This window comes from Anolis carolinensis, chromosome 1 (genome assembly GCF_035594765.1).
Source record: "Anolis carolinensis isolate JA03-04 chromosome 1, rAnoCar3.1.pri, whole genome shotgun sequence".
Taxonomy (NCBI): domain Eukaryota; kingdom Metazoa; phylum Chordata; class Lepidosauria; order Squamata; family Dactyloidae; genus Anolis; species Anolis carolinensis.
Genome location: NC_085841.1, coordinates 254,046,420 through 254,068,310, shown reverse-complemented (window position 1 = coordinate 254,068,310; position 21,891 = coordinate 254,046,420). Strand labels below are relative to the sequence as shown.

At 40.0% G+C, this 21,891-nt stretch overlaps 1 protein-coding gene and 1 long non-coding RNA gene across 2 annotated transcripts; one reads left to right on the top strand and one right to left on the bottom strand.

Annotated features, from left to right (window-relative positions):
* Positions 1–164: 164 nt before the first annotated feature.
* ddx18 (DEAD-box helicase 18) lies at positions 165–21,672 on the top strand. Its single transcript, XM_003214895.4, has 14 exons — positions 165–362; positions 2,542–2,724; positions 3,220–3,339; positions 4,434–4,569; positions 6,585–6,685; positions 6,800–6,999; positions 7,085–7,199; positions 8,926–9,065; positions 10,074–10,235; positions 12,322–12,474; positions 14,786–14,899; positions 15,760–15,816; positions 16,488–16,665; positions 17,561–21,672. The coding sequence occupies exons 1-14, from the start codon at positions 245–247 to the stop codon at positions 17,704–17,706; spliced, it is 1,923 nt and encodes a 640-aa protein (XP_003214943.2). The 5' UTR covers positions 165–244; the 3' UTR covers positions 17,707–21,672.
* On the bottom strand, positions 7,648–8,801 carry LOC134295322 (uncharacterized). Its single transcript, XR_010001864.1, has 2 exons — positions 8,268–8,801; positions 7,648–8,183 (listed from the first exon to the last, which is right to left on the bottom strand). It is a non-coding gene; the product is annotated as an uncharacterized LOC134295322 (long non-coding RNA).
* Positions 21,673–21,891: the final 219 nt, after the last annotated feature.

The window sequence follows — 21,891 nt, the reverse complement described above, 5'->3', positions numbered from 1 at the left end:
TTCCGTTCCAACGCCTCAGCCTATAGGGAAAACGCCAAAAGGAAGGGCAAAAAGAAAGCCTGTCTGCGGCAGAGAGCGCCGCTTCCTCCCTGCCACTAGGGGCCGCTGCAGGTTTGCCTTCCTCGACGCGGGGGAAGGTTCAAGGAAGAGCACCGGAAGCCGCGGCGTGTCAGCTGACGCCGCCATTTCGGGTCGCTCTTCCTCTTCCCTGGCGGCTCGCGTTGCTCGGCGCACGTGCGTTGCGATGGCGGCCAACACGGGGAACCTGCCGATGCGGCTGCTGCGGAAGAAGCTCCACAAGCGCAACCTCAAGATCCGGCAGCGCAATTTGGCCCGGCAGGGAGCGGCTGCGGCTCCGACTGGTAAGGGGCCTGGCGACGCGGAGGGAAAGAAGGCGCTGAATGCTCTGGCGCAGTGCTAGGGAATCCTGGGAGCTGTCCTTCGACAAGGCCTTGGTCAGACCACACCTGGAATCAGACTGCGTCCAATTCTGGGCTCCGCAATTGAAGGGAGATGTTGACAAGCTCGAAAGTGACCAGGGGAGGGCGGCTAAAATGATCAAGGGTCTGGAGAACAAGCCCTTTGAGAAGCGGCTTAAAGAGCTGGGCATGTTTAGCCTGCAGAAGAGAAGGCTGAGAGGAGACATGAAAGTCATACATAAATATGTGAGGGAAAGTTATAGGGAGGAGGGAGCAAGCTTTTTTCTGCTACCCCAGAGACTAGGATGTGGAACAATGGCTTCAAACTACAGAAAAGGAGATTCCACCTGAACATTAGGAAGCAGTGGAACTCTCTGCCTCGAAGTGAGCTGGAGGCTCCTTCCATGGAGGCTTTTAAGCACAGGCTGGATGGCTGTCTGTCGGGGGTGTTTTGACTGTTATTTTCCTGCTTCTTGGCAGGGTTTTGAACTGAATGGCCCACGAGGTCTCTTCCAACTCAAGGATTCTGTGATTCTAAGGCAGGCATGATTCTAAGTGGGCTGTTAGGAATTGTGGGAGTTGAAGTCCAAAACACCAGGAAGGCCAAAGTTTACCCATGCCTGTTCTAAGGCCTCAAGTCTTCTCTTCCAGAGACAGTAGAGTACAGATCCCATGATCCAATGGCAGTGAAAGTGATACCAGACTGCATTCATTCTACAGTATAGATGAGCATGTCAGCCTTTGCTCATACTTAAGGAGGCCAATGGCCACCAATGTGCTGTTGCAGGCTCTATTTCAAAGGAGGAAGGGCTGACAAATCCACCTCTGAGCATTCCTTGCTCAAGGAAACTAAGAAAAACTCATGGGGCCACTATAAGCAGGAAGACAACTTGGAGACATCTGCACACAAGTAAATGGCAAGAAAGGGATTAAAGCAGGCTTGGGCACACTTTGGTCTTTCACGTGTTAGGAGCAGCCAGGCTGGGTTACTGTGAGTTTTCTGGGCTGTATGGCCATGTTCCAGAAGCATTCTCTCCTGACGTTTTGCCCACATCTATGCCAGGCATCCCCAGGGGTTGTAAGGTCTGTTGCAAACTAGGCAAGCGAGGTTTATATATCTGTGGAATGTCCAGGGTGGGAGAAAGAACACTTGTCTGAGGTAAATGTGAATGTTGCAATTAATCACCTTGATTAGCATTGAAAAGCCTTGCAGCTTCAAAGCCTGACTGATTCCTGCCTGGGGAGAATCCTTTGTTGGGAGTTGTTAGCTGGCTCTGGTTATTTCATGTCTGGAAGAGTTCTTTCTCCCACCCTGAACATTCCACAGATATATAAACCCCACTTGCTTAGTTTCCAACAAACCTCACAAACTCTGTGGATGTCTGCCATAGATGTGGGTGAAACATCAGGAAGGAAGGCCTCTGGAACATGGCCAAACAGCCTGGAAAACTCACAGCAACCCAACTTGGAGAGACCTGCACATAAGTAAACGGCAAGAAAGGGGCTAAAGCATGGACAAACTTTGGAGAAGCCAGGCTGTTAGGAATTGTGGAAGTTGAAGTCCAAAACACTTGGACAGCCAAAGTTTGCCATGCCCGGCTTCAAGTCTTCTCATAGACATTTAAAACACTTGCTGTAATCTTGCATATTTCTAGTCTGTTGTATTCAGAGGCACAAGGCAAGAGTTAGACAGAACAGATGGTCGTAGAGGAAGAATGGAGAGGCACCTCCTTGGGAAAAGTTGCTCCTAGGGTACTACCCATTGAGTGTCCTTGTGTTAGCTGGTTTCTGGATGCTTAGTATAGTTTAGAAATGCAAGATTATCCTTCCTTGTGTATACAAAAATCCATTTTTTAGTGACACTTTGGTCATGTTTACATGTGATGTTTACCAATTTTGCCTGTTGGGACTGCTTCCACAAAACCAACAAAAATTGTTTCTATGTTGGCCACCCTGAATGTTAGAAAGTAAAGGTGGTTGGTTGGTTTGAAATAGCATGAAAAGCATTTTTTAGGTTCATAGTCAACCTGGTGTGGAGTTTTTAAAATTTGTTTTTGTAACTGGAACTGTTAAGTTATGCTTATGGCATGTTTGATTTATCACGAATGTGTTGCCGCATTAGGAGACACAGTTGATGACCACCCAGAAGACGGCAATACATCCAATGTGGTGGAAGAACACAAAACAAAGGATGTAGATCAGGCTAATGAAATCCAGGAGACAGAAGAAACTGAGTGTACCCAACCTGAATTGAAAAAGAAGAAGAAGAAAAAGAAGAGAAAAATTGTGGCTGACACAGAACATGGTATAATGTCTTTGATTTTTTTTAAACATTGTTTTGAATTAGTGACATTGTTTTATTTTCTTAGTTTAATTATTTGCTGTTTTGTGATATTGTTAGTTCAGTGATACTTCCAGTGTAAAATGCATGCTGATAAATGTATTTTTTCACAAAGAAGAAGCAACCGTAGTGTTGCTCTGGGTGCCAGCTGTCGGATAAAGCATTTTGTAAAAATAGAGGCGAGCATGGTTTAGTGGTTTGTGTTTTGTATTAGGACTCTGAGGGAGGAGGTTTAAATCCCTGCTCGGCCATAGAAATGCACTGGGTTACCTTGGGCAAGTCACACTTTCTCAGTCTTAAAGGATGGTGAAGGCAAATCTTTAAATAAATTTTGCCAAGAAAAATCCCATGATGGGTTGACGTAAGTCAGAAACAACTCAAAGGCAGACAACAGCAACAAATTAGAAGATATGCGGTTGTCTACTGTTAATATACATTCATGTATTTGTTTATGTGCAGAAACTAAAAAAGCTAAGTCTGAAGAAGAAGAAGCTGAAGTACAAGAAGAGACCATGAATGGGGAACCTGAAGAAGCGGCTGAGGATGCTGATGGACCTATGTTGCCTCTAGGACTAACAGGTTATCTTTTTCACCTCTGTTCTATTTCGCGCATGGTGGGAATTTGCTCATTGACATTTATTTATTTAGATTGTACGGGTTTAGTTCAGTTAATAAAGCCATTGTGTTCCAATTAGAGGCTTTGGTAGTAGAAATAACAGGGAAATAATACATTCCTGTGCCACAAAAAAGAACAATAGTGTAGTATATTTCAGCAAATGTAATATACAAAACTAAAAATGTATTCATATGAAATGATTCAATCAGATAAGCCTTGCATACCGTGTTTCCCCAAAAATAAGACAGTGTCTTATATTATTTTTTGCTCTCAAAGATGTGATAGGTCTTATTTTTAGGGGATGTCTTATTTTTTCCATGAAGAATTCACATTTATTGTTGAATAAAAAATGAACATTTATTATATACTGTATAGTAGTTGTCATCACAAACCAACATAACCAAACCAGACAAACTATGACTCCTGACAATAATTTCTTGTTACTACTGTATATATAAATAATATAACATTAATATGTTATTACCATTATTTCCATGTACAACTGGTATGTGCATTTACCGATCCTGCAAGTTCTGGTGTTTTGTTTGGCGGGCGCCGGGCATGCTTCCAAACAAAAACTTTGCTAGGTCTTACTTTTGGGGGAGGCCTTATATTTAGCAATTCAGCAAAACTTCTACTAGGTCTTATTTTTTGGGGATGTCTTATTTTCGGATGTCTTATATACTGCATATATATGAGTGTGGTTTTTTTTTTTGCAAAAAACAAGAAATGAACTGGTTCTATCTGAATGTGATAATAATGCTAATGCCTATCTAATGTCAGAGGAAGAAACTTGCAGTTGGAATAGAATATGCACAATAAGTCATCTGGATATATCTAATATTTCAGAAAAAAGCTTTGCTTACCATCGCATTTGAATTTTCTGTCATCTATCAACTTCAATTTGAAAGGCCAAGTGATGTCAGTCTAAACAAAATTAGAATTTCAGCCTATCACTAAATTTGTGACACTTCTATTCTGTTTTAATAAGAACAAATCTGTTTAGAGCACAGCCACGGTTTTAAAAAAGAAAGATTAAGATCATTTCTCTTTACAGGTGCATTTGAGGATACATCCTTTACATCTCTTAAGAGCCTCATTAGTGAAAATACTTTGAAAGGAATAACAGAAATGGGTTTCACACACATGACAGAAATTCAGCATAAAAGTATTAAACCGCTTTTGGAAGGCAGGTAAGAAGTTCTCTTTAAAATTGGGTGTTTTGTTCTCTATCTGTAAGTTGGAAAATGATCAGGACTGAATTTCAATTAAATTTGCAAATGTTTCCTGTTAGTATCATATGTTGAATTTGAATCATGTTGCTCAATATCTACAAATGCTCACCTTCACCCCCCCTGAGACCTGCATTTTATAGGGCTATATTTTCAAACTATGCCAATATCTATTTTGGATGACAATTATAGAAACATTCCAATAAATGTAAGGCTCTGTATTTGTGGCATGGATAAGGTTGAGCGAAGTGTGGCGAAGCGTGTTAAAGCACTGAGCTGCTGAACTTGCAGACCGAAAGGTCCCAGGTTCAAATCCCGGCAGCGGAGTGAGCGCCCGCTGTTGCTCTAGCTTCTGCCAACCTAGCAGTTCGAAAACATGCCATTGTGAGTAGATCAATAGGTACCGCTCCGGCAGGAAGGTGACGGCACTCCATGCAGTCATGCCGGCCACATGACCTTGGAGGTGTCTACGGACAACGACGACTCTTCAGCTTAGAAATGGAGATGAGCACCAACCCCCAGAGTCAGATCATGACTGGACTTGAAGTCAGGGAAAACCTTTACCTATTTCACACCAGGGTTCTCAGACTGCTCTGTGGAGCCCGTGGAGCCCCACAGGTTATAGTGAGGGACTCTGCTGCACCATGCTGCTTCCCACCGCCTCCTGAGAAATGCAGTGAATTTAAAATTTTGAGCTGTTGAAAACAGCAGCAGCAGCATCCTCCCAAGGCACAGACACCCCTTCCTCGATGCCCAGACCCTTTCTCCTCCCCCTCTGGATGGCCATCTCTTAGGGGTGCTTTATGTGTTTCCTGCATGGCAAAAGGGAGTTGGACTAGATGGCCTCTAGGGTTTCTGCTATTATTATTATTTTATTATGACACAGCAAACAAGATAGATATGCTGGATTTCATATCACAAAATCACAAGTCGAACACTTCCCAAGTGTCTAGGACTGTGTGATGTATTTTCGGATGATGCGTGCAGATCCCAGCAGGGTGGCCTTTTGCAGTTGGCAGATCGTAATTTTGTCAATGTCTATTGTTTCCAAATGCCGGCTGAGATCTTTTGGCACGGCACCCAGTGTGCCGATCACCACTGGGACCACCTGCACTGGTTTATTATTATTATTATTACTACTACAAAGGCTGGATGGCCATCTTTTGTAGGTGTTTTGATTGTGTTTTTCCTGTATGGCAGCAGGGGGTTGGACTAGATGGTCCCTGTGGTCTTCCACTGAAATACTGAGAAGTTTGTGTGGGTTAAAATTTTCTTTATTTTAAATATTGTATTGTTCTTTCTTTCCCTTTTTTGCACTATGTGAATTAGTTCACACAAATACTCTCCATCTATCTGCCACTGATCTGTCCCATGCTTATGTATATTATGTGTAATATAATATATAAACATTTCTTGGGTCTCCACAAGAAACTTTTGCTTCAAAAAGGGGTCCGCAGTGGAAAAAGTTTGAGAACCCCTGTTTTACACTGTTGACAGCTTTATTAAAACCCAGGAAGAGATTCTTGGGAGGAAATTTGCCGTACTTTCAAGGAGAGAAGTTTTACATGAAGTTGTGCTGGTTACTTTTAGACTATGAATCATACTTTACAGATAAAACTGCCTTATTTACTAAAGCTTCTAAAATATTTATGCTAGCTATTTGAAAGGTATTGTTATAGATTGTGCAGGGGATTCATTAATCTGGTTTTTTTTGGTATGGTTTTGCATATATTTTATTATATATTCTAAGATTTGTAATGGCTTTTAGTCAAATATGATAAATGATTGCCTATTAGTTTGAGCCTCTCCTATTATGCTTACAATACATAAATAAAATATTAATTGTAGAAATAGAATACTCAGATGAATGGGCAAAGATAAAATGCCAGAAGTGTTTTGTGTATGAATACTGAAAATGTACTGTTTCTTCTAGCTTGCTTATGACTCCTAAAATTAATTTTCCATTTTACCTGCAGAGATATTCTAGCTGCAGCAAAAACTGGCAGTGGCAAAACTCTTGCATTTCTCATTCCAGCAATAGAACTTATCTACAAGTTAAAATTTATGCCAAGAAATGGTAAGAGTTTTCTTTTTTAAAACTTCTCAATTAAATGTTTTGAGGTAAATTTGAGGATGATAATGCTCCTGCTCATTCTTTGGGCTTAATGAGCCTTGTTCTTTTTCTGTTCAGGGACAGGTGTCCTCATCCTCTCCCCTACTCGGGAGCTGGCCATGCAGACCTACGGTGTCCTCAAGGAACTCATGACTCATCATGTCCACACCTATGGCTTGGTGATGGGGGGCAGCAATAGATCTGCGGAGGCACAGAGGCTTGGAAACGGCATAAACATCATTGTGGCAACTCCAGGACGACTTCTGGACCACATGCAGGTAGGAAGAATAGTTACTGAAAGATGCATAACTCATTTTCTTTGCATTTTGATAGGTTGCAACACATTGTTTTAATGTTTTGCAGAATACTCCAGGGTTTATGTACAAGAACCTGCAGTGCCTGGTCATTGATGAGGCTGATAGAATTTTAGAAGTTGGGTTTGAGGAAGAAATGAAACAAATCATAAAACTTCTCCCAAGTAAGTCTGATTTTCTAATTTCTTTTAACACTACTTAAATACACAGACAGTCCTCCACATTTGTGTGTTTGACTTTTTCAGTTTTGATTGTTTTGGATATAATTTAAAATCCATCTGAACAATTCTGAACAATTGAAAAGCCTGTGGATATGCTTTCATTTTCTATAAAATACAATTTTCCAAGCTCTGTAGTGAAGTGATTTGATACATTTTATCTGTACACAATATTCTACTCCTGGCCAGCAATGTGCTGTCACCTATAACTTGGGTGTTTTTGTTTTGTTTTTTATTTGGCACATTTTGGAAATAAACACCACAAATGTGTTTGAAATAGCAGGCTTAAAAACATATTTTGGTTTTGATTGCATTCATCTATTCTTGAATCCAATCCAGTTTGACTTGAAACAATTTGGCTTTTAGATTCTGTCAAAGACAGAACGCCACCAAATAGAGTACAACACAGTTTATTGAAGTTACAGAACTAAAAAATGCCCGTAGGAAACAAAGGACTAGGCAAACACTTGTCTTCAGTGTGAAAAGTAACAGAAACAGCTCCGTTTGAACTAAAACGGTTCGAAAGGATAAACCGGATTAAACAGGAGTTTAATCCGGATTAAATCAAAAGTGCTTATTTCAGCCTGGCAATTTAAACAAACAAAAGTTGGTAAACAAAGGTCAAAATGAACACAAAAAGCTGGCAGCAGATTCCTCTCTGCTACTCAAAAGCTACAGATGAGTAACTCAGGCTGTTTACTCCTCCGTGCAACGAGCGAAATCCGGGTCCAGGCACATCAATCAGGGTAACGGCGGTCAGCAGGGTCCCAATCCGGTCCAAGGTCGAAAGCCAAGTGCAGACGTCTAAAGTTCCACAAGTTCCACCGAAAGCCACAGAAGGGATAGTCCGAGGTCGTAGTCAGTCAGTCAGTCCAGCGTCAATCCAGAGTAGGTAATTAATGTCCGTCAAAAAGACGACGGAGGTCCAAGCTATCAAGATTAAACACAAGTTGCACAGAAAAACCCCACACAAGTTCCTCCCGCCGTCTATGCCCAGTGTCCTTGGTAACTTACGTATCCAGCAACGAATCACACCCGTCTTCAGGAAGTTCCCCAACAAGAGCCCAAGCGTTCGTCCAGATTACCTTGCCCAACGCAATTAGCCATTGATCCTAAACCCCATTTTATCCCAGTTCATAACTCCTCATCGCTGTCAGCTGCTATCCTAATTCCAGGTGCCTCATCATCATCATCCTCATCAGAACTAAAACACCTTTGACTACGCCTCACAGCATCCCCAGCTGTGGATCCCGCTCCAGCCCGTCCATGGGTCTGATCCTGCAACCCGCCAATTGCCTCCCATGCTATCATTGCCGGTGACACCCAAATCCTCCCTCACACGAGTCCACTCCATGTCATCCTCCTCTGAGCTAACCATCTCTTCCTCCATTCCCTCGGTAAAACCCTCAAATGAGTCTTCATCTGTTGGTTCTGCAAATAAGTCCCGGAGCCGTTTCCTTTCACGCTCCTCAAAAGAGTCTGACTCTCGAAGAGTCTTACGACCCCGTCTCCTAGTACCGGAGCCAGAAGGCTCAAACATAACAGATTCAGGTTTGCTTTTAATTATTAGGAAATTTTATAAAGTTATCAGTGTGTTGCTTTATAGAGATCTGAAGTGTCTGCTGCTGTATTACAATTCTACTGAGAGTGCTTTCGGTATTTTTCCTACCAGAGCGCAGACAGACCATGCTGTTCTCTGCTACACAAACCCGTAAAGTTGAGGACCTGGCAAAGATATCTTTAAAGAAAGAGCCGTTGTATGTTGGAGTTGATGACAATAAAGAAACAGCAACTGTAGAAGGTCTTGAGCAGGTAACATGAGCAACATTAATAATAAAGGGTTTACATTATGGCAGAGTATGCCTTATTTTTATTCCTTTCCTGAATAATCATACTACTTTTGCTGATTTTTTTCTGTTTCTCATTTCTTGTGGGATGCCGCTTTTTTCATTAAAACTTTATCTCTCTTTATTTATTTATTTTGTACATCCATGCCTTTCCTGCAGTAGTATAGTTGCTTCCAAAAATAGCTTTGATGTGGCAGTTTGTGAATTATTTTGGTGAATTGACTCATTTTATTACCCATGGACTTTCTGCTTTTAATTTTGTGAATTTTTGGTTTTAATGTTGACACTTTTAAAAAAAAATCTCTTTTTTAATGTTGTAAAGTTTTATACTCTTGTTCTGTGACTGTAACAATAAAATTCAAAGGCAGAAGTTCCACCTGAATATGAGAACATTATTGAACATAATTGACTATTTAACTCAGTCAAACTATATGGGATGTTCTCATGCCATATTGTGAAAGTTATCTCTACTAAAAATTACAGGTTCTTAGAAATGTATCCTTTGATGTTGATTTTACTTGCAATTTTGTGGATTTTCTTTAGTTGATTATGTACTGCATTTTAGTGGTGTTTTAGATACTTTGAAGAGTGGATATCAACTTTTAAGGAAATCTGCTCAGGTAGATTGTTTTATTCTGTGGCAGTGATTTTACACTTGTTCATTAATATATCCCAATGAATTTAATAGGATTGCTGAAAAACGTGCAAGAGAGAGTAAAAAAGGTGTGGAGTTGTTGGTTTTAGATGTTCGTGATGCTTTGTTGCATATCTTTTTTATTTAATTGATAAGATTTTGTCTGCAAGCTTTACATTCTTGGGGAAATGATAATGCTTTCCATGTAAGTTATCCAATAGTGGTCTATTGCAAGGTGAATATTTTATGAGATGTTGTGGAAATGTTGGTTTATATGATTCAACGTGAAATACATACAAAGCATAGGTTAGACAAAGGTTTTGTTTTGGGTTTTTTTAGGGTTATGTAGTATGCCCTTCAGAAAAGAGATTCCTCCTGTTATTTACTTTCCTCAAGAAGAACCGGAAGAAAAAGCTGATGGTATTCTTCTCTTCATGTATGTCTGTGAAGTACCACTATGAACTCCTGAATTACATTGATCTCCCAGTTCTGGCCATTCATGTGAGTATGTGATCTCGAGAATTTGCTTGAAAGCTGGTGACATTTACCAGTTGCCTGATTTACTGTGGGTGTTTTTGTATGTATAAATCCATCATACATTCAGCATCTGGTGGTAATCTTTAACTGGAGGTTGTTGCGTGCCTTCATTTCTGACTTATAGCAACCATAAGTAGCTAATAGCAGCCCCTGAAGATGCTATAATGAGGTTGTCTGGGGCTGAGAGTGTATGGTTCATCCAGGATCACCTCGTATGCTTCCATGTCTGAGTGGGGAATAAATCCCTGTTCCCCAGAATATCATCCGACACTCAGGAACATTACATCTTTAACTTGTTATAAAAAGTTAAATAAAACATTTTCTTGCTTGCTAATTTAGATCCAAAGATTTTATTCTGCTCCTCAGACAAGTATCTCTCCCATTGTCCCAACGTTTCTCTTTCCTGTCCAAAGATTACATGGAGCAGCAACGGAACAATCCCTTCTGGATCAAAAGCCTATATCTGACAGAAGAGGGCACTTGATGTTTTTCTCAGTGGAGTCCACTAATTTATAATAAACTACTGCACAGATATATGGCCTTTGTATTAAGAACAATGATTATGGACTCTGTGGCACATTAACTAGAATCTCTGTTCTAGTTACTGTGCCAGTTATATTTTTGGCCGAAAGGACCCAGTGTTTACTGAGAACTGACTTCTGGCTTAGTGGAATTCAATTCTCCTTCTGCCAGTTGGAATGTTCATTGAATAGATTCTCTTTTGACAAAGAGTTTCTCTAAGTGTGAAGTGAGACCCACCCATCTCTTTTTGCATCTATAGCTGCTGTCTTGAGCTGACACTCAAGTTTGAATAATGGATGCTGGCTTGAAGTTATTGTAAATTGCAGGTGGCCTTTATGAAGGCTAGGGTGCCAAGCAGAATGTCAGTATCTCAGCAAGATTTCAGCGATGGACTCATAAATTAACCTTTAAATGTTATCCGGAGAGCCCTTTCTCTTAAGGCCATTGTTAAAACGCTTAAGTGAAAAACAGGGCTCTGTCAGCAAGGTTGAAGTTGTTTGTTACAGTGGGGTTTGCTGTCAGTTAACTGTTTTAAGTGGTTCTTGACTATTGTATTCAAATACTTTTTCCCATTATCTGTGACATTGAAGAAATGTCACAGATATTTTTCTGCATATATTGATATGAAAACTGGAAAACAAATGTTTGCCCATATACCTGGATTCTGTGAACTCTGTGTTCAGAGCCTTTGTTGTGGATGTCTTGATTATCGTTCTTGAGTAGAGGTTTTAAAATTCTTTGGCCACATTCTGCCTTTATACTGAGTTTGTAAAGCCTGAAATATTCTTAATGAAACATCATTGTAAAAAGGAGCTTGGCATAAAAGCTTATCATGGCAGAGGTTTTCCAGAACTTATTCTTGTGAACAAGTTCCCTGTATGTGAAATTGTTACTTTTTATCTGATACCTAATCTTCAGAGGTTTTTTTTTGGAGGCAGACAGTTGCATTTTTTTAGTAAACAGAGGTTATTCATGAATCTCTGCCAAGAGCTATGGTGGGTGGAAATCATACAGAATTAAGTGTTTCTCCTCCAGTATTCCTTCAAATGCTAATTACCTCCTCACTCAGTGACAATATCTGTATGGAATTTAAATGAAGTATCATATGGGCTACTACAGTATAGTTATTATCAGTCCTTTTCCAAGCTGTCTACTTGTTATGTCGAGTCATGGCTACAGTTCTCCACATTTGCAGATTTAAATTTCACAGATTTTATTAACATGGCTTTTCTAGGAATTCCTAGAGAGAGAGAGAGAAACATTTTAAAAACTTTCTTCCCCCTTTTTGTGGGGATTCTGCACCCCAACCCTTGCAAAAGTGGAGAACCTGCTGGTGATAGATATTTACACCTGAAGTGATGGCCATGGCCTTGTCAGAAATACAAGTTTTAATAGCTATGCCAGCGGATTACACTTGTTGCAAGTGGCTTTAAAGTCTGCCTGATGTTTATATGTTATAAGACTGAATTGTCTTTGAAGTCATCTTCACAGAACTCAACGTCCATCTTGAAAATTCCCTTTCTTCCAGGGCAAGCAGAAGCAAACCAAACGCACAACCACCTTTTTCCAGTTCTGCAATGCAGATTCTGGCATACTCTTGTGCACGGATGTTGCTGCCCGAGGACTTGACATACCTGAGGTTGACTGGATTGTTCAGTATGACCCACCAGATGATCCAAAGGTAGTTCAAATTTCAGGATGTCATGGCGCTTCAAGGATATATGGATTTGAATTATCAAAATACTCAAGTATTGATAAATTGTGATTGCCAGTTGATAGTTTAAAATAAAAATTGTATTTCATTAAATTTATGAAACCTTCCCTTCTCATATGTTAATATGTTGTGGTTAAGGTTTCTCATTTGCCAGACCCAGCTGGATGTACGGTTGTTTGCATCTTACATATTCAAAAGATATGTAAAGCCTTTCTGTCCAGTATTAATGCTTCTGTTAAGGCTCTAGGGATTTGTCATACAGTAGAGTCTCACTTATCCAACATAAATGGGCCAGCAAAACGTTGGATAAGCGAAAATGTTGGATAATAAGGAGGGATTAAGGAAATGATTTTACAAATTAAACACCAAAATATGTTTTACAACAAATTGACAGAAAAAGCAGTTCAACACATGGTAACGTTATGTAGTAATTACAGTTTTTATGAATTTTAGCATCAAAGCATCGCAATGTATTGAAAACATTGACTACTAAACATTGACTAGTAAGAAAGATAAAATTGCATAAAATGAGTTTACAGTAACAACATTGTTGGAAATTAAATGCGTAGAATCATAGAATCATAGAATAGTAGAGTTGGAAGAGACCTCATGGGCCATCCAGTCCAACCCCCTGCCAAGAAGCAGGAAATCGGATTCAAAGCACCCCCGACAGATGGCCATCCAGCCTCTGCTTAAAAGCCTCCAAAGAAGGAGCCTCCACCACAGTCTGGGGCAGAGAGTTCCACTGTCGAACAGCCCTCACAGTGAGGAAGTTCTTCCTGATGTTCAGGTGGAATCTCCTTTCCTGTAGTTTGAAGCCATTGTTCCGTGTCCTAGTCTGCAGGGCAGCAGAAAACAAGCTTGCTCCCTCCTCCCTATGACTTCCCTTCACGTATTTGTACATGGCTATCATGTCTCCTCTCAGCCTTCTCTTCTGCAGGCTAAACATGCCAAGCTCTTTAAGCCGCTCCTCATAGGGCTTGTTCTCCAGACCCTTAATCATTTTAGTCGCCCTCCTCTGGACGCTTTCCAGCTTGTCGACATCTCCCTTCAACTGTGGTGCCCAGAATTGGACGCAGTATTCCAGGTGTGGTCTGACCAAGGCAGAATAGAGGGGGAGCATGACTTCCCTGGATCTAGACGCTATACCCCTATTGATGCAGGCCAGAATCCCGTTGGCTTTTTTAGCTGCTGCATCACATTGTTGGCTCATGTTTAACTTGTTGTTCACGAGGACTCCAAGGTCTTTTTCGCACACACTGCTGTCAAGCCAGGCGTCCCCCATTCTGTATCTTTGATTTCCATTTTTTCTGCCGAAATGAAGTATCTTGCATTTGGCCCTGTTGAACTTCATTTTGTTAGTTTCGGCCCATCTCTCTAGTCTGTCAAGATCGTTTTGAATTCTGCTCCTGTTTTCTGGAGTGTTAGCTATCCCTCCCAGTTTTGTGTCGTCTGCAAACTTGATGATCGTGCGTAAAAAGTTCAGTCCTTGCTGCCGAGAGAAACAACTGTGGATCTGGGCGGGAGGCAGACTGCTTTGGATAATCTAGAACGTTGGATAAGTGAATGTTGGATAAGTGAGACTACTGTATTATTATGGACTTCTATAAAGAATTTGTGCAACATTCTGAAGCACAAAATAAAATTTGAACAAATTATTTAAATATTAAAAGACATAAAGGAAGTACTATAATTTTCGATCTGGGTGCCTGACATTTACTCATCAATTGAATTTTGTCAGCAATATCATGGCTACTCAATATCACATTTCATCCATCTGGCCTTAGCATTGTAATGGGTTTAGTTGTGTCCAAAAAGTAACCATGTGGAGTGGCTATTCAGAAGTAAAGCAAATGTTACCTCCCACCTGAACATAGTAGAAGAGGGAACTCGGTGAGTTCTTTTTAAAAGAAAAAGTGTATACCATTGAAATTGCTTTGGCTCTTGTTGTATTGACTGCTGCCAATCAGAAAGAGACACTCTTTTCCCTCTTTTTCACCATTCCAACAGGCAGAGATTGGAAAATGCAGATTGGAATTTGATAGCTGAATGCAAAAGCATAGCTCCCAAGCTTGGTTCACAGATTAGTTTTGTGCTTTTGTTTTGCTCTTAATATTGAACTGGTTGAAAGTTACATCCATAATTAAAATAAAAACATAAAATAGCTTTGGTTGCTGACAGCTAAACTTCTTTGTTTTATTTTTGTGTTTGCCATACACACGACAAGTTCAGTAACAGAGTCTTTGTTCTAATATAATTTTTTCTTCTAAAAAATAAGGAATACATTCACCGTGTTGGTAGAACTGCCCGCGGTATAAATGGAAGAGGACACGCTCTGCTTATTTTACGACCAGAAGAACTGGGTTTCCTCCGTTACCTAAAGCAAGCTAGGGTATGTTTGCATGCATTACTAATGCAAAAGTTGCTTGTGGTAGACATAATTAATCATATACTTAGGTATTCAACTTCAACTATCTAGAGAATATTTGACAGAATAAGCTTAGTATAATTGCAGAGGAGCTGGCATGACAAAACCGCATAATTAGAGTGGGAATATCCTTTCAGTCACTTTAATGTGAAACATAAAGGAATATAAAAACTATTTGAGCTGCTCTGGGGAACAGTGCTGATCCTAATGGATCCTGGTCCCTTCATTTTTCTACTTTTACCAGAAAAGAAAGCATCAGCTTCTGCTTCCTGTGATGCCAGGGATGGCCATAAGCTGTCTTTAGAAAGTGTTATTTTTTTCACAGAATGGTGAGAGTGTTAAGGGTGCAAAATAGATCTTGAGACATGCTGAGCACTGATAGCCTAGGGATCCATTTATAGGAGCTTGTTTTCCCATCCTAAAATGACTTGCCTACATATTTATGCAAATCTGGAAACTCCCATGATGCCTTTGCCAAGGAATTTGTCAGAATAATTGTCTTGCTATGAATACGAACTATTAAATCCCCTTAGTTAGAGGGGCACCTCAGAAAGCCATTGCAAAGCAGCTTCTCGTGTTTTCTTGGCTTCCTGACACATTCCCTGGTAGATTATAAAGCTGTCATTAGGATACTGCTCTGTATGTTCTGAATTTACTAATGTAAATGAACATAGCTGAGGAGGTACAGAGATTATTATTGCATTTTTGAGGCTTATGATGTGCTAAAGATTGGTATGATAAGGATCCTTATGTTCTAGAGGACGCAGACTGTCTTTTAGTAACTTTTCCATGTAACATTCCTCTTTCCCTAATGATTCTTTTAGGTACCATTAAATGAATTTGAATTTTCTTGGTCCAAAATATCTGATATCCAGTCGCAGGTAAAAACAGCATTATGTCTATTTCCATAGATATTCATAATCTTTTTAATTTGTCTGCATGTCCAAAGCAGTAATTATAGTAGTCAGTTATGAAAACAGAGCCTGTCTACTACTAATTTTTCATTTGCTCATTTGCCCCTTCTCTATGGAGCACCAGGATGATGTCCTGTGGCAGGGGAGGAGGTTGGAGTGTATTTTCCATTGCCAGCATAGCTAATCGTGAAAGAAAGTGGGAATCGTAGTGCAGTATTACCAGGTCACCCTCCTACACTCTAGTCTTGTCTGGAACATCCTCTTAAAAGCGGAGTAGTAGTGTGTGTGTGTGTAAATTGAGTTGAGTATTAAATGTTTACTCCTGAAGTTTCTGACTATAGAAACAAACTGATATTTTTGTGTAGTTACAAAAGTCCAACTATAGAAGGTTGTTTTTTACCCACATCACACACAAACTGGATAGTTAAAAATTGAATTTGAACATATCTAAAACTATTAAAGACTAGTTTCTCAAGATAATACATTTGTTTTGTTAATTTCAAACACACTTTATATATTCATGTGCTATTCCAGCTTTATTACGCTTTTGGTAAATGACAGTATAGAGTACCAGCAAAACAAGTTCTGTTTGCTTATTTATTAAATGATGTGGTTCTTCTTGCCATTTTACTTTTCAGCTGGAAAAATTGATAGAGAAAAACTACTTCCTTCACAAATCTGCTCAGGAAGCTTACAAAGCCTATATAAGGGCTTATGATTCTCATTCACTGAAGGAAATTTACAATGTCAACAATTTGGATCTGCTGAAGGTTGCTCTGTCTTTTGGTTTCAAGGTTCCACCGTTTGTGGATCTAAGTATCCTTTTACTGCAATATATCACAACACACACAACTCCCAAAAATGTATGTTCATATGCACTATGTTTTATTAATGGGCAAATCATTGGCTTCTTAAACATCATTTGTGTTTTTATTTTTCAGAATTGGAAACTAGAACTGAAAGTTTATAACAGTGGTTCTCAACCTGTGGGTCCCCACGTGTCTTGGGCTACAACTCCCAGAAATCTTAGCCAGTTTACCAGCTGTTAGGATTTCTTGGAGTTGAAGGCCAAAACATTCGGGGACCCACCGGTTTGGAATTACTGGTTTAGAACTTCTTCCCATCTGGGCAGGAAATGTATGGACTTGAGGCAGTCTTGCCACAAAACCGTGGTTTGTGATATTACAGCACAGTTTGTTATCCAAAAGGTAGTTTGGAAGGAACTGATCAGTTTTACATTCAGCATGGCAGGATGTTAGGCTAGAGCAGTGGTTCTCAACCTGTGGGTCCCCAGATGTTTTGGCCTTCAGCTTCCAGAAATCCTAACAGCTAGTAAACTGGCTGGGATTTCTGGGAGTTGTAGGCCAAAACGCCTGGGGACCCACAGGTTGAGAACAACTGGGGTAGAGCAAATATTTAGGTCAATGGTGTTTATTCTGTTCTATCTTGAATGAGAAATGCTTTGCATCTAGCATCTAACCTAGCTATTTGCTTAATGCAGAAGTTTGTGTTCAGTTTTGGAAAGCTGGGTAGAGAAGATTCAGACTTTTGATAATCAGAATCATTTTCTACTGATTAGCCACAACTCTTAAGCTTATTTTTAAAATAATACTGTGTCTACTATGTGCTTTTTTCTCTCCCAACGTCTTCATAAAAACCTTTCACCTAACCTTTATTTTTATAGACCTGTATTCCTTAACTGGCCTTTCAGATATAAACAGCAGCCATGGGAGGAGATTACAAAAAAGAGGTGGTGGAGGAGGATTTGGTTACCAGAAGTCAAAGAATGTTCAGAAATCCAAAATCTTCAAGCACATTAACAAGAAAAAATCAGATAGCAGACAATTTTCCCGCTGAAATGCTTTTTCAGTATTCATTGAAATGGCTTTTGGGATCAAAATTTAAGTACATTGTTCTGTACTCCCCAGCAACATATCTGCCATATAAAATTATATATAGTATTTAAAAAATTGGCTGAAACAAACTTTTGGGCTACAGCAATGCAAGGGAAGAACATTTCTGTGGTAGCCCTTCTCCAAGTTATATTTGCATAGGAATCATGTACCTAGGCTCTAATCTCTTGTCAGGGAAGATAGAAGATGTGATCTTGATCTCATGTAGTCTCTTCCATCCCTCTATGTGCGCAGCAGGGCACAATCTTAAAACAAGACTGGCTCTTCAGAGATGTTGCAGGAGCACCAGCAATGGACTCATTCGGAAATCTGTTTTTTGACACTGCTGTGTAAATTACATTTTAAATAATGGATTTTCTTCCAAGAACTTGTTTGCTGGGCACATATGGAAATGTGATATATAAATATATTAGGCAATATGTTGTTTTTGTAAGAAATAATTAATAGATATTTTTACCATCAAGATAATCTTGTATTTTCTTGCAAAACAAAGATAGTATTGTCTAATGCCACAATAGGTGTTCTGAATCTCCAGAGGTGGTGAATTTGCTGCCCTTACTGACTTTTTTCCTTCAAATTTTTTTTCTTTCCTCTTCAAATAACTAAAGATATTTCTAGATAGATACATGCACATACATACATAAGATTTGAAAATTCCAGAAGAATTGCACTCACTCTGAGTTGAATCATATGGTTTAGATCCCAAACATGTTTCTGTTTTCTTTTATCTAAGCTAGAGCCATCTCTTGTGGTGTTGGTTCTTGCCCCTCTTGGGGCCCTTCCAGACAGGCCCTATATCCCAGGATCTGATCCCAGGTTTTGTTTATCCTGGATTATCTGACAACGGGGACTCATAATCCTGTTTAATGCAGAAAACCTGGGATCAGATCCTGGGATATAGGACCCTTGGACTCTACTGCAGATGGAACCACACTTTTCTGCACATCATGTCTTCTGCATCTTTACTGCTTGAGTAACATTTTAGCTTTGAGCAGTAGCAGCACACTTTGCAGTTCAAGATACAGTGGAGGAGGGGGAAGTATTTAGTCAGATACCAATTGTACAGTTCCCCCACTTAAAAAGATGAGAGAGGCCTGTAATTGACATCATAGGTAGACCTCAACTGTGAGAGACAACATGAGAAAACACATCCAGAAAATCACATTATCTGTTTTTTCACGAATTTATTTGCAAATTATGGTGGAAAAATAAGTATTTGGTCTGTAACAGAAGTTCATCTCAATACTTTGTTATATATCCTTTATTGGCAATGACAGAGGTCAAACGTTTTCTGTAAGTTCTCACAAGGTTGGCACACACTGTTGCTAGTATGTTGGCCCATTCCTCCATGCAGATCTCCTCAAGAGCAGTGATGTTTTGGGCCTGTCGCTGGGCAACACAGACTTTCAACTCCCTCCAAAGGTTTTCTATAGGGTTGAGATCTGGAGACTAGCTAGGCCACTCCAGGACCTTGAAATGCTTCTTACAAAGCCACTCCGGATCATGGTCATGCTGAAAGACCCAGCCACATTTCATCTTCAGTGCCCTTACTGATGGAAGGAGGTTTGCACTCAAAATCTCACAATACATAGCCCCATTCATTCTTTCATGTATACGGATCAGTCACCCTGGTCCCTTTGCAGAGAAACAGCCCCAAAGCATGATTTTGCCTACCCCCATGCTTCACAGTAGGTATGTTCTTTGGATGCAACACGGCATTCTTTCTCTGCCAAACACAAGTTGTGTTGCTGTCAAACAGTTCTTCTTTGGTTTCATCTGACCATATGACATTCTCCCAATACTCTTCTGGATCATCCAAATGCTCTCTAGCAAACTTCAGTCGGCCCTGGACATGTACTGGCTTAAGCAGGGGGACACATCTGGCACTGCAGGATCTTAGTCCTTGGTGGTGTAGTGCGTTTCTAATGGTAGCCTTTGTTACATTGGTCCCAGCTCTCTGCAGGTCATTCACTAAGTCCCCCCGTCCGTGTTGTTCTGGGATTTTTGCTCACCGTTCTTGTGATCATTTTGACCCCACGGGGTGAGATCTTGCGCGGAGCCCCAGATCAAGGGGGATTATCAGTGGTCTTGCATCTCTTCCATTTTCTAATTATTGCTCCCACAGTTGATTTCTTCAGACCAAGCTGCTTGCCTATTGCAGATTCAGTCTTCCCAGTCTGGTGCAGGGCTACAATTTTGTTTCTGGTGTCCTTTGACAGCTTTTTGGTCTTCACCATAGTGGAGTTTGGAGTGTGACTGCTTGAGGTTGTGGACAGGTCTCTTATACTGATAACAAGTTCAAATAGGTGCCTTTACCACAGGTAATGAGTGGAGGACAGAAGAGCCTCTTAAAGAAGTTACAGGTCTGTGAGACCCAGAAATCTTGTTTGTTTGTAGGCGACCAAATACTTATTTGCAAATAAATTCCTTAAAAAAAAGACCATGATTTTCTGAATGTGTTTTCTCACGTTGTCTCTTAAAGTTGAGGTCTACCTATGATGTAAATTTCAAGCCTCTCTCATTTTTTTAAGTGGGAGAACTTGTACAATTGGTATCTGACTAAATACTTTGTCCCCCCACTGTAGTTGTGAATCTAAGTGGTTTGTTTTCAACAGTCATAGAATTGGTTCCATGTGTCTAGGGAGTCTTTTGGCTGGTGTTTGAGCAGGAGACTTTCTGATTGTGTCTGTGAAACTTGTTTTGAATTGGAGATGAATTTCAGAAGCAGTTCCTCTGTGGTACAAGAACAGGTGTGCTGCCAGCTGTCCAGAGAAAAAAAAGCATCAGTGTTTGCCCAAATAATTCTCTAGGTAGCACCCAAAGTACACTTTCCCAATCTTTCAGGTGTCTTTGACTTCAACTTTTTTCATTCGCAGCCAGCTTGGCTAAGACCAGCATGTTTTGAGGGCATTGGATTGGGAATGGCTAAGATAAAGGAGTAATATAATCTCCACTGAGCATTGGCTCTCAGCATGGTAGCATTATGAGAACCTTTTAAAAGGCTATAAAAATGAACTAGAAACCTAAGGTTTCTTGCACATGTCTCTTAGTATCAATCTTCTGGATATTTAATAGCCTCAGCCATCACACACTCAAGCCTTGTCTCATAAAGATGACTGATAGTTTTGGGCACTAATGCTATATTTCTTGAGGAATTGCCTCCCACTCAGAGAACCTTGACGAGGAAATTGAACTTTGTAAGCCAGTTAAATAAAAGTGATCAAAATGTTCATGTGGGAGATTCTGAGAAGAACTTAGCCGTAGACAGATGAAAGAAATTGCTGAAGTTTCTAACAATAACAATGAATAAATACAACATGTGTAATACAGTTGCCTCTATGTTATAGTGGCTGCGCTGTTTTGCACAGGCACCACAGCAATTTTGCTCAGACACCAGATAACAAGTGTTCTATGTGAAAGATTTCTTAACCACACATCCACCTTTCACCAATTTTAGAATAACATCAGGCTGCTTGCCTTTCTTTTTACAACAGTGATTTTAGAATAATATACTAAGACAACCTCGAATTATAATGAGACACATATTTTGCCAAATAAGCATGGTTGGCATGTTGTAAGATATCATAAGACATTTGTACCTTTGAAGTTTTTAAGAGTATGTTCAAACCAAAGAAGTAAGGTTTCGGCACAGACTAATTTTGATAAGTTGTGCAGTTTTAACTATAAACAAAAGCCAGTCCTATATTAACTGCTCTTTAGCTTATCTCATGCATCATGACCCCCGATTTGCAAACCCTGTGGAGAGGTTGGGGGGCTATGGGGAAACAGGCATTTATTTCTCTGATTGATAGCAAGTGTTGGATGCACTCCTATGTGCTTTTATCTTACACCTTCCCTCTATTTTATACTCTTCCTTTTAAACATAAAGTTAACAAGCTGTTTTAATTTATTTGGCTTTGCTTGTACATGTTGGGAGAAAGGGAGAGAAGAGAGAGCCGTACTGTACAGTCCTGGGAGTCATAGTTTCTAAAAGTCCTCACCTTTTTTTGGCTGCATCTCCACTGGAGAATAAACGCAGTTGGGACCCACTTTAAATAACATAACTCCATACTATGCAGTCCTGGGAATTACAGTTTCCCAAGGTCCACCCTTACCTGGGTGCATCTGT

Coding starts and splice junctions, on each gene's coding strand:
- ddx18 (XM_003214895.4), top strand. CDS start 245: ATGGCGGCCAACACGGGGAACCTGCCGATGCGGCTGCTGCGGAAGAAG. Junction 4,570..6,584: donor AAACCGCTTTTGGAAGGCAG/GTAAGAAGTTCT, acceptor TTTTACCTGCAG/AGATATTCTAGCTGCAGCAA. Junction 12,475..14,785: donor ACCCACCAGATGATCCAAAG/GTAGTTCAAATT, acceptor CTAAAAAATAAG/GAATACATTCACCGTGTTGG.